This window comes from Dendrobates tinctorius, unplaced genomic scaffold (assembly GCF_039654945.1).
Source record: "Dendrobates tinctorius isolate UK_male_01 unplaced genomic scaffold, ASM3965494v1 ptg000120l, whole genome shotgun sequence".
Classification (NCBI taxonomy): domain Eukaryota; kingdom Metazoa; phylum Chordata; class Amphibia; order Anura; family Dendrobatidae; genus Dendrobates; species Dendrobates tinctorius.
The window spans coordinates 6,375,741-6,392,686 of NW_027361788.1; the positions used below are offsets into that span (position 1 = coordinate 6,375,741).

Consider the following 16,946-nt stretch of genomic DNA (forward strand, 5'->3'; position numbering starts at 1 on the left):
ACGTGCCCAGCCGCTTTTATTTCAGCAGGCAAGCCGTCCCTGCCCTGCAAAAGCATGTGGAGGGAAAAATTAAACATGCAGTACTAAACGCTGTCAGTAGCAAGGTCCACCTGACCACCGATGTGTGGACCAGTAACCATGGACAAGAACGATATCTTTCCCTCACTGCCCATTGGGTAAATGTTGTGGAGCCGGGTACAGATCGAGAGTGGCGCTATACGTGTTCTGCCAACTCCAAGGATTGCAGGAATCCAGTCTGTACACATGGACTCCTCCTCATACTCCAGTTCCTCTGAATCAGCGCTGCAGGAGCTGTCACAGTCTACCTCCACATGGACCCGTGAACGCTTACCTGTTACGACCGATATGAGCACAGCCGTGGCCAAACGTCAACAGGCCGTATTGAAATTAATTTCTTTGGGGAATCGAAGCCACACAGCGCAGGAGCTCTGGAATGCCATCAAGCAGGAGAGTGACGTGTTGTATTGTGCCAGCGAATCTCCAGCCAGGCATGGTAGTGTGTGACAATGGCCGAAATCTGGTGGCAACTCTGGGCCTAGGCAACCTCACTCACATCCCATGTCTGGCACATGTGCTCAACTTGGCCGTGCAGAGTATTTTGAGGGACTATCCGGATCTTGATGCACTGCTGCACAAGGTCCGCATAGAGTGCGCTCACTTGCGGCGTTCCAGCATGGCAAGATCGCGCATTGCAGCTCTGCAGCGCCGATTCCGCCTTCCGGAACATCGCATCATATGTGACCTACCCACCAGGTGGAATTCAACATTACATATGTTGGAGCGGCTGTGTGAGCAGCAGGCAGCAGTAATGGAGTACCAGCTGCATCAGGCGCAAACAAGTCGCACTGCACGCCGTTCACACTTCACCACCATTGAGTGGGCCTCTATGAAGGCAATCTGCCACGATTTGCGTGCCTTCGATGATTCCACGCAGATGGCGAGTGCAGATGATGCACTAGTCAGCATGACTATCCCCCTTATCTGCCTGCTTGAAAAAACACTGCAAGCACTAAGGGGGGAGGTTGTGGAAGAGGTGGAGGATGAGGAGTCACAAATGCCATCTGCTTCTGGACAGTCTGCGCAATGTGGTTCCTCACAAAGGCCTAGGCAGGAGACACTCTGAGAGGAGGATGAGGAGTCAATGGAGGAGGAAGACATCTGTCCAGAGGAGGGAGGTACACAATACTCTAGTAGTCAATATGTAGAGCGAGGGTGGGGTGATGCAGAGCAGGCAGAGATGATGACTCAAGCAGGGGACAGCGTTTCTTGGCCAGTTGGCAGTCTGCAGCACATAGTTGATTTCATGCTGCAGTGCCTGAGAAACGACCGCTGCATCGCCCACATTCTCAACACGGCTGAATATTGGGTGTACACCCTCCTAGATCCTCGCTACAGGGACAACTTGCAAAGCCTCAAAACCGTTGAACCGGGAGCGTAAAATGAGGGAGTACCAAGACACACTGGTGCATTCCATCATGTTCTCCATTCCACCCGAGAGCAGTGTTGCTAGTGCTTTACAAAGCAGCTCAGTGCGTCGAGGCAGTGGAGGAAGCTCTGCACAAAGCGGGAGCAGAAGCAGCGCCTCAGCACAAGGCAAGACCAGTATGACCCAAATGTGGCAAAGTTTTGTGTCCCCGCCACAATTGTCTACACCATCACAGACGGCTCCAGTCAGCAGGAGGCAACGTTTCCGTCAGATGGTGACAGAATACATGTCTTGCCCTTTCAGTGTTCTCCCACACGGCTCTTCCCCCTTCAAGTTTTGCATCTCTAAGCTGGATACATGGCCAGAGCTTGGCCTGTATGCATTGGGTATGCTGGCTTGCCCTGCTGCTAGTGTATTATCGGAACGCGTCTTTAGTGCCGCAGGTGGTGTACTAACAGACCGTCGCATGCGACTATCCTCTGATAACGTTGACCGGCTTACTTTTCTGAAAATGAACAAGGCCTGTATCTCGCAGGAATTTGCCAGTCCTCTTCCAAAATAAATAATTGGTTGGCAACAGTATCCAGGTCTCCTGTTGTGTTCATGTTTCTACCACCTGAACTGTAATCCCTGGGCTCCAACACCGCCAGTTGCTGCTCAGAAGTGCCGTCTGCACAGTCAACACATGCTCCAGTGTTATTGGGGTTCAGTAACGTCAGCTGATCCCCTGCTGTGTGTCCGGCAATTTCTTCTGCTCTGTCTACATTCACACTACTACAGATATTAAACTTGCTCCAATTAGGCCTCTGGCTACACTCTGTTTCTACTGTAATCACTGGGCTCCAACACCGCCAGTTGCAGCTCAGAAGTGTCTTTGGCATGGGTACTCCCTCCTTCCCAGCCTGGTTCCAGCACGCCAGCTGTTTCCGGGTAGTGTCAACGTCACTTTGCCTCCAATACGTTGTACTGTTGTGTTGCGGTTGGGTTAGCCGACTCTATGGTGCCTGCAGTTTAGGTGCTTCCTTTGTGGGCTGCGGGATCTGGCAATGAAGGCTGGTTCCGTAGTGCCAATAGGACAAGCTTCCCCTGTAGGACTGTGGGTTTCGGTAACTCCGGCCGGCTCACGGCCTTGCAACTTTTTTTTCATGTGTACCTTCTGCTGCTTATCTGAGTTCCAGTACCATTAGCTGGTTCTTTGGAAGTCTATCTTGAATATGTCCCCCTGGGTTCCAGTAACGTCAGCTGGTTCCAGGCAGAGCCTTTGACTTAGGTGCCTCCTTCTCGGTATCCGAGTTCCACCAACGTCTGCTGGTCCTTGGTAGTGCTTTCTGGCACAGGTACCTCCTGCTTAGTAACTGGGTTCCAGTACCATCAGCTGGTCCTCGATAGTTCCATTGGCTCTTGTTCCTTCTGCTACCCATCCGATTTCCAGCACCGTCAGCTGGTTCTCAGGAGTTCCTCAGCCGCCTTGTACCTTCTGCTACATTTCCAAGTTCAAGCTTTTTGAAATGGTTTTTGGTAATCACTCTGAATCTCCCTGACGATGACCCTAAAGACGACGACCCTGAAGACCACCCCGAAGAAGACCAAGAAGATGACCCTGAAGAGGATGATGGAGAAAGTGTGGGAGAAGTAAAAAAGGTGAAGAGCATGGAAGTAGTGTAACATAAATATCTGACAAAATATAAAAAAGCTTAACAGTCAATATCTTTGTAACTCCGAACGTCTTAAAAAAAAAAAAAAAAAAATTCCTGCTATTCCATTTGATTAGGCTAAACCTCTATGCCTTTAATGTCTCCTCCACCTCCCCCCAATACATTCTACATTATTCTTAGTTGTTTTCCTTCATGTAGAATTAACCGGCAAGGAAAGTAAGGGTTTATTTCCATTCCGATATTTGTGTCCCATTGACTTGCATTGGTTTCCGGTATCTGAATTGGCGATATCATATATTTTTGGGGTATCGGTCCGATCCGATATTTCCCGATATTGGAAGGTATCGCTCAACACTACTGGCAGCCACTCATTTACCTACATGATACTCAAGATCTTTGTAATTTTTTTTTATAGCTACCATAGTTAAACTTGAAATGTACGGCAATACCACTAAGTATTTCCGCATATAGTAAGAACAAAATTCCTTTGGAAAAGTACCGTATATACACCAATATTTTCAGCCCATTTTTTGGGGCTGAAAGTTCCCCTCTCGGCTTATACACGGGTCATATACCTGGTGGTCGGCGGGGGAGGGGGAGCTGGGGTGTCAGATCATACTTGCCTCTCTTGCCGTGGTCTCTGCAGCCTCGCTCGCTTCTCCACTGTCTCCCTTCCTGTCTTTTGCGGTCAAGTGGTGCCGCTCATTACCACTCATGAATATGCGCATATTCATGAGTGGTAAAGAGCGGTACCACGTGACCGCTGAAGACAGGAAGGGAAGAGACAGTGGAGAAGCGAGCGAGGCTGCAGCAGGATGGGTGAGTATAGTGATATTCACCTGTCCCCCGATCCATCGCTGCTCACCGCTGTCTCTGCTGCATCCTGTGTCAGTGACTTTTAGGCAGGAGGGGGCGCGGTGACGTGGTTAGTGCGCGCTGCCCCCTCTGCTGGCTGAACAGTCACTGACACAAGAAGCGGCAGACAGCGGCGATGGACCCAGGAGAGGTGAGTATGGCTTTTTTTTTTTTTTGGCAGCATATGGGGGGCATAGTCTATGGAGCAGCATATGGGGTATATTCTATGGGGCAGCATATGGGGTATATTCTATGGGGCAGCATGTGGGGGCATAGTCTATGGAGCAGTATATGAGGGCATATTCTATGGAGCAGCATATGGGGGCATTTTCTATGGAGCAGCATATGGGGGCATATTCTATGGAGCAGCATATGGGGGCATATTCTATGGAACAGCATATGGGGGCATAGTCTTTGGATTCCACCCTCGGCTTATACACAAGTCAATAAGTTTACCCAGTTTTCTGCGGCAAAATTAGGGGGGGTCGGCTTACACACGGGTTGGCTTATACACGAGTATATACGGGTAATTAAGGTTTTAAAAATGATAAAATCTTGAATAGTCCCTAACCCATACAAAATAATGAAAACAAAATTGGCATTGCAATTTTCCTAAATGTCCAATTTATGAAACCATAAAGTTACTTAACCCATAATGTAGACACCATAAAGAAGAAAAAATGAAAAAAATCTAACAGTACAATTTTTCAGTGGCACCCACACCTATAGAAAAATTGCAGTATAAATTGATCATGAATTCCTCCACAGGATGATGACCCTCCTGTACCACACTGACTCCCCTGGCAAAGTATGATGACCCCAACATAGTATCATTCCCCAACTGTGAAACTCACACAGCCCTCCATGCAGTGTAATCAGTTTGTATACAGTGTAATGGCTCCACACTTCACCACACTGTATAATGGCCCCCACTAGCCCTCCAAACAGTATGGTGGTGTCACGATCCATTTTTGGATTTGTGACAGCTCTGGTTCCACTTAGTTGAAAACATTTTTCCTTTTGTACCATCGGGGGTTAATGTCAGTTTTTCACAGCTGGCAATATGGTGTAGTTGCTGTGCTGCTGGGGCAGCTGATGTGGGTAGTGACCACTCCCACCATCCTTTAAAAGGTCACCTGATGCATCAGCTGACTGTCGGTAGCAATCTACAGTGACCAAGCAGGGGTAAGGAGCTCTCTGGGTGCACTGGTGCTTCTGTTGAGTTTGATGTTCTGGTGCTTTTTTGCTGCTGTGCGGTGCTTTGCAGCAGAGAAAGATAAGTGTGGTGTTTTTTCCTTGTTCCTTACTTATGTCAATATCCCCTGTGTGTGTTGCCTGTAGTGGCTAGGCTAGCTCCCCACACCGACCAGTGCATTAGCCAGGGCACTGTTGGGTGACAGCGAGGGATGAGGTATCCTGTTGGCAGGGGGGGGGAGAGGACCCACAGAGGGCGTTGGGTGAGTGCAGGGACAGGCTCAGGCTGGAGCTCAGGTGGGGACCATCCCTCATTTCCTATTGATAGGGCCTTCCTCTTACCTATACCATCCTCGTTGTAAGTGTGTTGTGCCGTTAGCTGACTGACCATCTGTTGGGTCGCGTCACACCGTGACAGTCGTACCTTGACAGGTGGACCCCACAAAAATGCTTCACTGTATAATTGCTTGCATACAGTATCATGGCACCCAAGTAGCCCTCCATATAGTACACTGCTCAAAAAAAATAAAGGGAAAACTTAAACAGAATATAACTCCAAGTAAATCAAACTTCTGTGAAAACAAACTGTCCACTTAGGAAGCAACACTCATTGACAATCTCACATGCTGTTGTGCAAATGGAATAGACAACAGATGGAAATTATTGGTAATTATCAAGACACACTCAAAGGAGTGGTTCTGCAGGTGGGGAACACAGACCACATCTCAGTACCAATGCTTTCTGGCTGATGTTTTGGTCACTTTTGAATGTTGGTTGTGCTTTCACACTCGTGGTAGCATGAGACGGACTCTACAACCCACACAAGTGGCTCAGGTAGTTTTACTCATCCAGGATGGCACATCAATGTGAGCTGTGGCAAAAGGGTTTGCTGTATCTGTCAGCGTAATGTCCAGAGGCTGCAGGTGCTACCAGGCCCTGGGTTCCTCCTAATGCTGGACAATGCCAGACCTCATGTGACTGGAGTGTCAGCAGTTCCTGCAAGATGAAGGCATTGAAGCTATGGACTGGCCCACCTATTCCCAAGACCTGAATCTGATTGAGCACATCTGGGTCATCATGTCTCTCTCCATCCACCAACGTCACGTTGCACCACAGACTGTCCAGGAGTTGGCAGATGCTTTAGTCCAGGTCTGGGAGAAGATCCCTCAGGAGACAATCTGCCACCTCATCAGGAGCATGCCCAGGCGGTGTACAGTAGGGAGGTCATACAGGCATGTGGAGGCCACACACAATACTGAGCCTCATTTTGACTTGTTTTAAGGACGTTACATTCCACTTTAATTGTGTGTGAATCCAAAGTCGGGCCTTCATTGGTTAATAAATTTGATTTCCATTGATTATTTTTGTGTGATTTTGTTGTCAGCACATTCAACTTTGTATAGAACAAAGTATTCAATGAGAATATTTCATTCATTCAGATCTAGGATGTGTTATTTGAGTGTTCCCTTCGATATAGTACAACGTCCTCCTCCATTACCCACCATACAGCATAATGGGCTCCCTCATACAGTATAATGGGCTCCCCATTGCCCTTACTGATTTAAAAAAAAAAAAATAAAACCTCTAGTCTCCTCATCGTTCCCTGGCATCTTCGGTTTTGCAGCGAGCTGTCTGAAGCTCCCTCACATGTCAGAACAGCGGGCACCATGTAGTGACGTCATCTCTCCCACTGCACTGAGACGTCAGACATTGAGTAGGAATGAAGTAGTAGGAAGCGTCAGCTGCCTCTCCATCTTTCATTATTACTTTTCAACTGCATCAAGTGGTCCCATAGCAGCTATGTGGCCTGCCGCCGTTGGCGATATGCCACCTGTTAGGTGTGGCAACGGGAAATCTGCAATTTCCAGTGTTACATTTTTTTTCTCCCTCTTTCCAGCGTTAATCATATGGTTTAATTTTTAGATTGGCCTTTTAATTGTCCCTATGATATAAAATATATATTTTTGGGTGGAATGGCTCTGGTCGCTGCTGCCACCACTGGCTTGGGACGTACCAGTATGCCCAAAGTCAGAAAATGATTAAAGGGACACTAATGTGTAAGACATTTTTGATTAACCTATGAGCATTTATGTAACTTTTCTCATATTTTTTTTTTGTGCATGTTTGATACTATCCTTATTGTCCCTTGAAATGGTGCTTTTTACCTCAATGGGTTAATCTGTCATAACTCCTATCCTAGAATAATGGTCTCTTTACTGCCAGACAATGACTCCTTTAGAAAATGTCTTCCCTTTATTCAGGGGAGTATTTGGGTGTCCCTTTTACAAGTGATACCTCTGTTTTTAATTTGTCCTGTAATTAATGGGATTGCTCTGTGCATTACTCCAGAGTCCCTTTTTGCTCTTGCGCTGAACTTCGTACTGTTCACGTTGGACTGAATGACAGACACAAACGATGACACCTAAGTTACAAAAAATGTAGCCACAGGCATCCTTACAGCAGAGCCCCATAATGCATCGGACTGGCCTTCGCATACAGCTGGAGGAAAGGAAGGAGGGTGAACTCTTTAAAAAGTTTCACTGCTAGGAGGAAAAAGCTGTGTGACAGGTCCCTGAGGCAACGACTTTAACGCTTTGAGTACCTAGAAAAGCCATTAACTGTATGGAGCCCTTCTCTTTACTGAGATGGGATATCACTTGTTAAAAAGCAATGAAATATAAAATATATAAAGTAAAACTTAAAAACAGAATTTTGCACCTGCAAGATGGCATGACGAGTTACCACCAAGACTTTAAATCGGTTGTCCACTTCTTGGATATTGATGACGTCCCACTGACCAGCTGTCGGCAGCGCAGGCTGGGTGTGGAATGTGTATGGAGGCTCAACAGCTCCACATACTCTGTAGTGGCCATTCTCTGGTACTACAGCTGAAGTGCAGCGGTTGAGTGGCAAATACATGGAGCTGTACAGCTCTGCACACTGTTTCCAGCGCTAAGAATGGCAGGGCATAAATGGAAGTTAATTGATGGGAATATGTCACACTGTGACTATCTTGGGTAAGGAAGGGGGGCCTGAAACTTTCCCTGAAACTGCAACCCTAACTATCCCTGTCCTGGGGGTACTCTTCATCTTTATTTTTATATCATCTTTATTTTTATATAGCGCTAACATATTCCACAGCGCTTTACAGTTTGCACACATTATCATCACGGTCCATGATGGTGCTTACAATCTAAATTACTCTTAAAGGTAGAGAGGCCCGAGTCTCTGACCTTACTATGCTCCTGTTAAACCCTGATATGTTCAATTCCCCATCCCATAATGCCTGGGACAGAAATGGATAGTAAATAAGACACACAGGTAAAACCGAGATAACAGAAGGCAACAAACACTCACCAAAGGTAGATAGGTATATAGGGAAAGATAGAAATAAACCAACCAAATGGGAATAAGACAACGAGGAAAGAATACACCCAAAAAAGGCACAGAATGTTCTCCAATTCAGCACTGAGTCTCGAAGGAGCTATGAAGCAAAGCCGTCACTGTCAAGACAGAGAGGGTCTGGTCAGGGTTTATAGGGAGAGGTAATGACCAGATCAGAAGCAGATGAAAATGTAGCTGCAAGTATATGACCAGGATTGAATGGGTCATTATCCTCTTCAGCCCCAAAGGAAACCAAATCCATTTAATATGGGACACAAGTACACAGGCTAAATGGAATATGTGCAATTCACAATATGTAGTGATCTTATAACCCCAGATCTCCCAGGAGGATGTGACTCACAAGTGAGACAACTTGTATACTGGGGCCCTAAAGTACAACACAATAACCTTGCAAACATGAGATCTTAAATGGTTCAGAAGTTTTGATGTTGCGGCTTCATTGTCCTTAAATAAATGTTCTAAAGCAATTGCTGATTTGCCCAGTGCAAATCCTACATCAGTAATATGTACCTACATTCAATTCCTGCAGTAGAATGACATGCTGACACTTGCAGATTTAAAAGCATGAAATTAGAAGCTCTCAATAGAACCAGTGCAGAATCCATTGTTTTATTCAACGGCAGGATTCTGTGTTTCAGTTGCAAGTATCTCCTGCCGAAGAACATCAAAGCCTATGAGGAAGGAACCTAGTACTAATCCTTACTGTGAGAACATGCATAAAATTTCCAACATTAATGTACTTTTAATAATATATTAAACTACTTTTTTAATATATAATTTTTTTTTTTATATACAGTACAGACCAAAAGTTTGGACACACCTTCTCATTCAAAGAGTTTTCTTTATTTTCATGACTATGAAAATTGTAGATTCACTCTGAAGGCATCAAAACCATGAATTAACACATGTGGAATATTATAATTAACAAAAAAGTGTGAAACAACTGAAAATATGTCTTATATTATAGGTTCTTCAAAGTAGCCACCTTTTGCTTTTATTACTGCTTTGCACACGCTTTGCATTCTCTTGATGAGCTTCAAGAGGTAGTCACCGGAAAAGGTCTTCCAACAGTCTTGAAGGAGTTCCCAGAGATGCATAGCTCTTGTTGGCCCTTTTGCGTTCACTTTGCGGTCGAGCTCACCCCAAACCATCTCGATTGGGTTCAGGTCTGGTGACTGGAGGCCAGGTCATCTGGCGTAGCACCCCATCACTCTCCTTCTTGGTCAAATAGCCTTTACACAGCCTGGAGGTGTGTTTGGGATCATTGTCCTGTTGAAAAATAAATGATGGTCCAACTAAACGCAAACCGGATGGAATAGCATGCTGCTGCAAGATGCTGTGGTAGCCATTCTGGTTCAGTATGCCTTCAATTTTGAATAAATCCCCAACAGTGTCACCAGCAAAGCACCCCCACACCATCACACCTCCTCCATGCTTCACGGTGGGAACCAGGCATGTAAAGTCCATCCATTCACCTTTTCTGCGTTGCACAAAGACACGGTGGTTGGAAGCAAAGATCTCAAATTTGGACTCATCAGACCAAAGCACAGATTTCCCCTGGTCTAATGTCCATTTCTTGTGTTCTTTAGCCCAAACAAGTCTCTTCTGCTTGTTGCCTGTCCTTAGCAGTGGTTTCCTAGCAGCTATTTTACCATGAAGGCCTGCTGCACAAAGTCTCCTCTTAACAGTTGTTGTAGATGTGTGTCTGCTGTTAGAACTCTGTGTGGCATTGAGCTGGTCTCTAATCTGAGCTGCTGTTAACCTACGATTTCTGAGGCTGGTGACTCGGATGAACTTATCCTCTGCAGCAGAGGTGACTCTTGGTCTTCCTTTCCTGGGGCGGTCCTCATGTGAGCCAGTTTCTTTGTAGTGCTTGATGGGTTTTTGCCACTGCACTTGGGGACACTTTCAAAGTTTCCCCAATTTCTTAAAGTAATGATTGCCATTCGTTTTTCTTTACTTGGCTGCTTTTTTCTTGCCATAATACAAATTCTGACAGTCTATTCAGTAGGACTATCAGCTGTGTATCCACCAGACTTCTGCACAACACAACTGATGGTCCCAACTCCATTTATAAGGCAAGAAATCCCACTTATTAAACCTGACATTGCACACCTGTGAAGTGAAAACCATTTCCGGTGACTACCTCTTGAAGCTCATCAAGAGAATGCCAAGAGTGTGCAAAGCAGTAGTCAAAGCAAAAGGTGGCTACTTTGAAGAACCTAGAATATAAGACATATATTTTCAGTTGTTTCACACATTTTTGTTAATTGTATAATTCCACATGTGTTAATTCATAGTTTTGATGCTTTCAGAGTGAATCTACAATTTTCATAGTCATGAAAATAAAGAAAACTCTTTGAATGAGAAGGTGTGTCCAAACTTTTGGTCTGTACTGTATATGTGTATGTATGTGCGTGTGTGTATATATATATATAATATATATATATTTTTTTTTTTTTTTGGGGGGGGGGAGGTGGAGAGTTATGAAAGTGCATAATATACCCTATTTACATTCTATGCCTGCAAAATCCGTCCCTCAACCAAATCCAGTGTGAGACTTGGCCAAATATTAATATTTATAAGTACAAGGCAATCTGCGAAAGTCTGCAAATGTTAAACTGGTCCTTTTGGATGTTTTTGCCTGGTAAGATAAAGGGTCCTCACTGATCGGTTGTGTGCCCTTAGACAGTGGTAAGGAAACCAGTCTCTGTGGATACTGAATCTATTACCTGTCCTGAAGACATTTAGTCTCATATCTATATCTATATAAAGGTGTGTGTGTATGTATCAAGCCACGTCCACTCCACATAGCCCCACCCACTGGCAGGTGGTGAGCGGGGTTGCAGAGGGAAAGTGCAGGATGTAGGTGGAGAGCGGAGCTGCGAGTACCTGGCTGTAGAGCGAGAGCGGGACACAGATGGAGAGCAGGGCTCTGGAGAGAGAGATCGGGATGGCAGTTGGAGAGTGGGGCTGAAAAGGGGAGAGCATGACTGTGGATGGAGAGCTGGGTTGCGGAGGGAGATAGCAAGGCTGCGGCGTGAAAGCGGGCTGCTGAGGGAGAGAGCGGGATGGCCATTGGAGACAGGTGCTGCGGAGGGAGGGAGCGGGACAGTGGGTGGAGAGCTAGGCTTTGGAGGGAGAGAGCAGGAAGGTGAGTGGAGAGTCATGCTGCGGAGGGGGAGAGCAGGACTGCATACTGTATATCCCCTGTGGCTTCTACTACTATATTATATATCCCCTGTGGCTGATGATACTATACTATATATCCCCTGTGGCTGATACTAAAAGGAGGAGCGTGAGGTGCATCAATACTTGGGTAATCATTTTAGATAATTTTTGTGTTGCAAATCTGTAGTGTTGAATATATGATGTGAAATGTTTCTATGTGCAATATAATCATTATAATTTGTTATAACATCACAGTTAGTTACTATGCCCGGGCAATGCTGGGCTCTTCAGCTAGTATGTTATAAATTGCAGTGCAAGAAAGCCTCAATCTGCAGTAACTTTGGCATTGGGCAGGGGGGAGGGAGGACATACTTTAACATGTCGATGGTTAAATTTAATAAAATTGCACTATGTTTAATAATTCACATTTTCATCCCCCCGATAAACAATTTGTAGCCTGGTCAAAGGATGAGATTTTTCTCTTATGGGATTGTCCTCCATGTAATATAGGCTGGATGTGAACTGTGTATATCCATGATGCGATCTTCACTTGCTTCTTGTATATATTCGTATAGCTCCAGGACTGCACTAATTACCTTTCAATGTGCTCTCCTAGTCTACAGCTTGATTTATCTGCACACCATAAATCTTTCGATACTTCCCCTCTTTTTCCTTTGCAGATTTGCATGAAGCTCCCTTCCTCCTCCTCTTCCCTCCTGCCATCTCTAACAATGAGTGGATGGATGGAGGGGAGATGAGAGAGAAGTTAGCAGCAGGAGTTCTGATGAACTTGTAACATTTTTGCAGAGTACTCACCTAGGCAAAGGACTTAGATTTTTAATGATAAATCTGGTTGATGGCGTTCCATAGACTAACTAGCTGAACATTTTTTCCTCTACCATAGAGGTGCTTGGTTGCCCCCATCTTAACCCTGATGGAGATTAATACTCAATTTTGGGCAGTAAACTAAAGTCTTTTTCTTTTTTCTTATGATTGTCAGACTTGGTTGGAGTTGGGCAATAAACAGAGGGCTACAGCAGCTACAGGGATGAATGACAAGAGCTCCCGATCACATTCTGTTTTCTCACTGTCTGTGACACAAACAATGGTGAGACAACATGGACACAGATAAAGCATACAGCCGATGAATAATGTGAATTTATGGCAATATTTTTTTTTTTGTTTTTTTGTTTTTTTTTTCTTTTTCTTCTCTAGAGCGAAATTTTAGAAGGTGAAGTTCACGACCACACAAGAACCAGCAGAGTAAACCTGGTAGACTTGGCAGGGAGTGAGCGCTGCAATTCTGCACAAACCAGTGGCATTAGATTAAAGGTTGGTGTGAACTTTAAAATTTCTATGTTTAAAGGGAACTTGTCACCAGGTTTGGCCGATATGAGATACGGCCACCACCTTTCGGATTTGCTTTAAGGTGAAGTTGAAGCAGACACTTGTGTGGTGGTGGTTTTGTGTTTTTTTTTTTTTTTTTTAATTTTTTGGTCAGCAATAAAAAAAAAAAAAAAATCCCACTTGGAGGACTAGTAATGGGTACATGTTATATCAGTTTTCACGTATACAACATGTAGGAGAATATCTGACGTGAAGGACAATGGTCGGATATATGTTCCCAACCGATGACTTTACAGGTCATGGTGATTGTGTGCGTCACAGGATCAGTGACCACGAGATTGCCATTGAGCACTCAGCTTGTGTGATGGCCGAGCCCCAGCTCTCACAGCTAGGAGGGATGCCTGCACCGCCCCAGCTGTTAAACTCTCTAAATGCCGTGATCGATATTGATTGCAATATTTAGAAGGCCATGAGAGGGAGGGAAATTTCTTTCATCAGATCAGCACCCTGATGATTGGGCACTCGCCATTACATCATGGGAGCATAGTCTGAGGCTTCGGTCAGTGTAACATGGGTATAAATCTTTGCTATTCATTATACTGGCAATCAGAGTGATGAGTTAGTCTATCTAGAACTTTAAGTTAAAAAAATTAGAAAAATATTTAACTCCTGCACTCCTGGGCCATTTTTTGTTTTAGTTTCTTTCCTCCTCTTCCCAGACCCATAACTTTTTTTTTTTTTTTTTTTCTTTTTTTTTTTTTTATATTCTTTTTCCTTCAATATGGCTGTGTGAGGGTTTGTGTTTTCCTGGACAAGTTGTACTTTTGAACAACACCATTGCTTTCACCATATTCGGTACTGGAAAACTGGAAAAAAATCAAAGTGCAGCGAAATTGCAAAAAGTGCAATTCCACAATAATTTTTTTTTTTTATGATGTTCAATAAATGCTAAAACAGACCTGCCATTATGATTCTCCAGGTCATTAAGAGTTTGCAGAAACCAAGCCTGTATATGTTCTTTTTATATTAATGGTAAAAAAAAAAAAAAAAAAAATCAATTGTGTTTTTAAAAAAAAAAAAAATTCTGAGACCTTAAGTCTCCATTTTTCAGGATCTGGGGCTGGGTGAGGGCTTATTTTTTTGCGTGCTGAGCTGACTTTTTGATACCATTTGGGGTAAATAAGAGGTTTTAATCTCCTGTTATTGCATTTTATTGCATTTTTTTTGTCGACACAACATTGCAGTTCTGGCGGTTTTAAATTTTTTTACGCAGTTTACCGATTTGGATTAGGTTTATATTTTGACAGGGCATTTCTGAAAGCGGCAATAACAAATGTGCATTTTTGTTTTTATTTTGAATGAGGCAAAAGGGGGGGGGGGATTTGAAATGGCTCTATCCTCTAATCTCTAAGCTCTCCTATATTATATAGTCATTACATTACGTGTTTATTTCTGTTAATGTTGATGATTGTCTTACAGCCAGTGAAAATCAAAGTCATTATCTCAGTACATTAGAATAATTAACAAAAAGCACCTGCAAAGGCTTCCTAAGCATTTAAAAAGGTCCCTTAGTCTGTTTCAATAGGCTCCACAATCATGGGGAAGACTACTGACTTGAGTGATGTCCAAAAGGCAGTCACTGGCACACTTCACAAGTTTGCATTTCATTTGGAAATTAAGGTCCCAGAGTCTGGAGGAAGAGTGGAGAGGCACACAATCCAAGCTGCTTGAGGTCTAGTGTGAAGTTTCTACAATCAGTTATGGTTTGGGGAGCCATGTCATCTGCTGGCAGGGGCGACGGCGGCAGGCAGACCAGGCAGCTTCCTAAGGCCTCCGCTCCCCCAGGGGCCCCCAGCTAGGGGCTCATCACACAGCCACTATGAGACCCGTGAGGCAGGGGCGACTGCCTGTCACTGCCGCCACATTGAACTATACTGGCATCATGGATGTCAGTACAGTTCAAAGCAATGATGGAAGAGCGCGTCAGCTGACGCTCCCTCTCCCATCATTCCCCGCTCTGCCTCTGACACGGCGGGTGCGCGATGACATCATCGCGCACTCACTGTGTGCCAGGCAGAGCAGGCTGAGCCAGGAGCAGCACGAGGAGAGGTGAGGAGTGTGTGTTTTTTTTTTTTTATATGTAACAGTGAATACTGGACTGTGGGACTGTGCTATATACCATGGGAGGATACATTATATTCTACGGGGGAGGCTGTTATATAATATGGGGGGCTACATTATATTTTATGGGGAGGTGGGCTGTATTATATTCTATTCGGGGCTACAATATATTCTATGGGCGGCTGTATTATATTATATTCTAGGGGGGTGATGGTGTATGATGCAATGAGGGGGCTACATTATACTATATGAGGAGGCTACATTGTATTATATGGGGGGCTAGATTATATTATATGGGGGCTTCATTATACTTTGAGGGGGCTACATTATATTCTATTGGAGTTGCATTATACTATGAGTAAGGATACATTGTATTCTATGGAGGGGCTACATTATACTATATAGGGGCTGCATTATATTCTATGGGGGGCTGCATTATACTCTGAGGTGGCTGCCATATATTCCATGGAGGGGCTACATTATACTATGAGGTGGGGCTGCATTATATTCTATGGGGGTTACATTATGTTCTGTGGGGTGGCTGCACTATGCTCTAAGGGGTGGCTGCATTATATTCTATGAGGGGTTACATTATATTGTGTGACGGGGCTGCATTATACTCTGGGGTGGCTGCATTATACTCTGTGGGGTGGCTACATTATGCTCTATGGGGTGGGTGCATTATCCTATATGTGGGCTGCATTATACTGTATCGAGGACTATGGGGGAATACATTATACTATATGAAGAACTATGGGGTGCGTTATACTATGGGAAGTGAATTGTGCTACATTCATGACTGACAGTGTATTATGCTATATGGAGCACTATGAGGACTGTATTATACTATATTGAGGACTGAGCAGTGTATTTTAATAGAGAACTATGAGGAGTGTATTATATGGAGGACTGAGTAGTGTATTATACTATATGAAGGACTGTATTTTAATATATGGAGTGTAATAAACTATATGGAGGACTATGAAGAGTTATACTATATGGAGGACTGAGGAGTGTATTACACTATATGGAGGGCTATGGGGCACATTATATTATATGGAGGACTATGGGGTGTAAACTGTAGATGTGCTGCTGATAACGTGATACTGTATGTTGATCCATTAGTGATTGTTCTGTCCCCATCTTTCCGGTGGAAAGAGGCCGGGAAACAAGTGTTAAACGACTTCAATATTTTCGATCACACTCATTTAGCGGCCTGAACTCAGCGCATGTAAATACAATCGAAATGCTTCTGTGTGATGTGCAATATGCTAGCATTTGGGGCCCCATTTTAAACTTTGCCTAAGGCCCCACTTTGCCTAAAACTGGCCCAGTCTGCTAGTGTAGACCCACTGTGTTTTATCAAGACCAAAATCAGCGCAGCCATCTACCAGGAAATTTTAAAGCACTTCATGCTTCCCTCTGCCAACAAGCTTTTTGGAGATGGAAATGTCATTCTCCAGCAAGACTTGGCACCTGTCCACACAGTCAAAAGTACCAATACCTGGTTTATAAACATCAGTATCACTGTGCTTGATTGGCCAGCAAACTCGCCTGACCTTAACCCCATAGATAATCTATGGGGTATTGTCATGAGGAAGATGAGACACCAGACCCAACAATGCAGATGAGCTGAAGGCTGCTATCAAAGCAACCTGGGCTTCCATAACACCTCAGCAGTGCCACGGGCTGATCGCCTCCATGCCACGCAAAACTGATGCAGTAATTGATGCAACAAGAGCCCTGACCAA

The 16,946-nt window shown here is 44.5% G+C and overlaps 1 protein-coding gene across 2 annotated transcripts in view; it reads left to right on the forward strand.

The window, feature by feature from the left end:
• LOC141101581 (kinesin-like protein KIF14) overlaps positions 1–16,946 on the forward strand; it is a 303,968-nt gene that overhangs the window by 102,356 nt on the left and 184,666 nt on the right. For both annotated transcript variants that reach the window (XM_073590711.1, XM_073590710.1), the window contains exons 8-9: positions 12,728–12,835; positions 12,943–13,059. In XM_073590711.1, the coding sequence (XP_073446812.1) occupies positions 12,728–12,835; positions 12,943–13,059 (225 nt within the window). The remainder of the gene's footprint in view (positions 1–12,727; positions 12,836–12,942; positions 13,060–16,946) is intronic.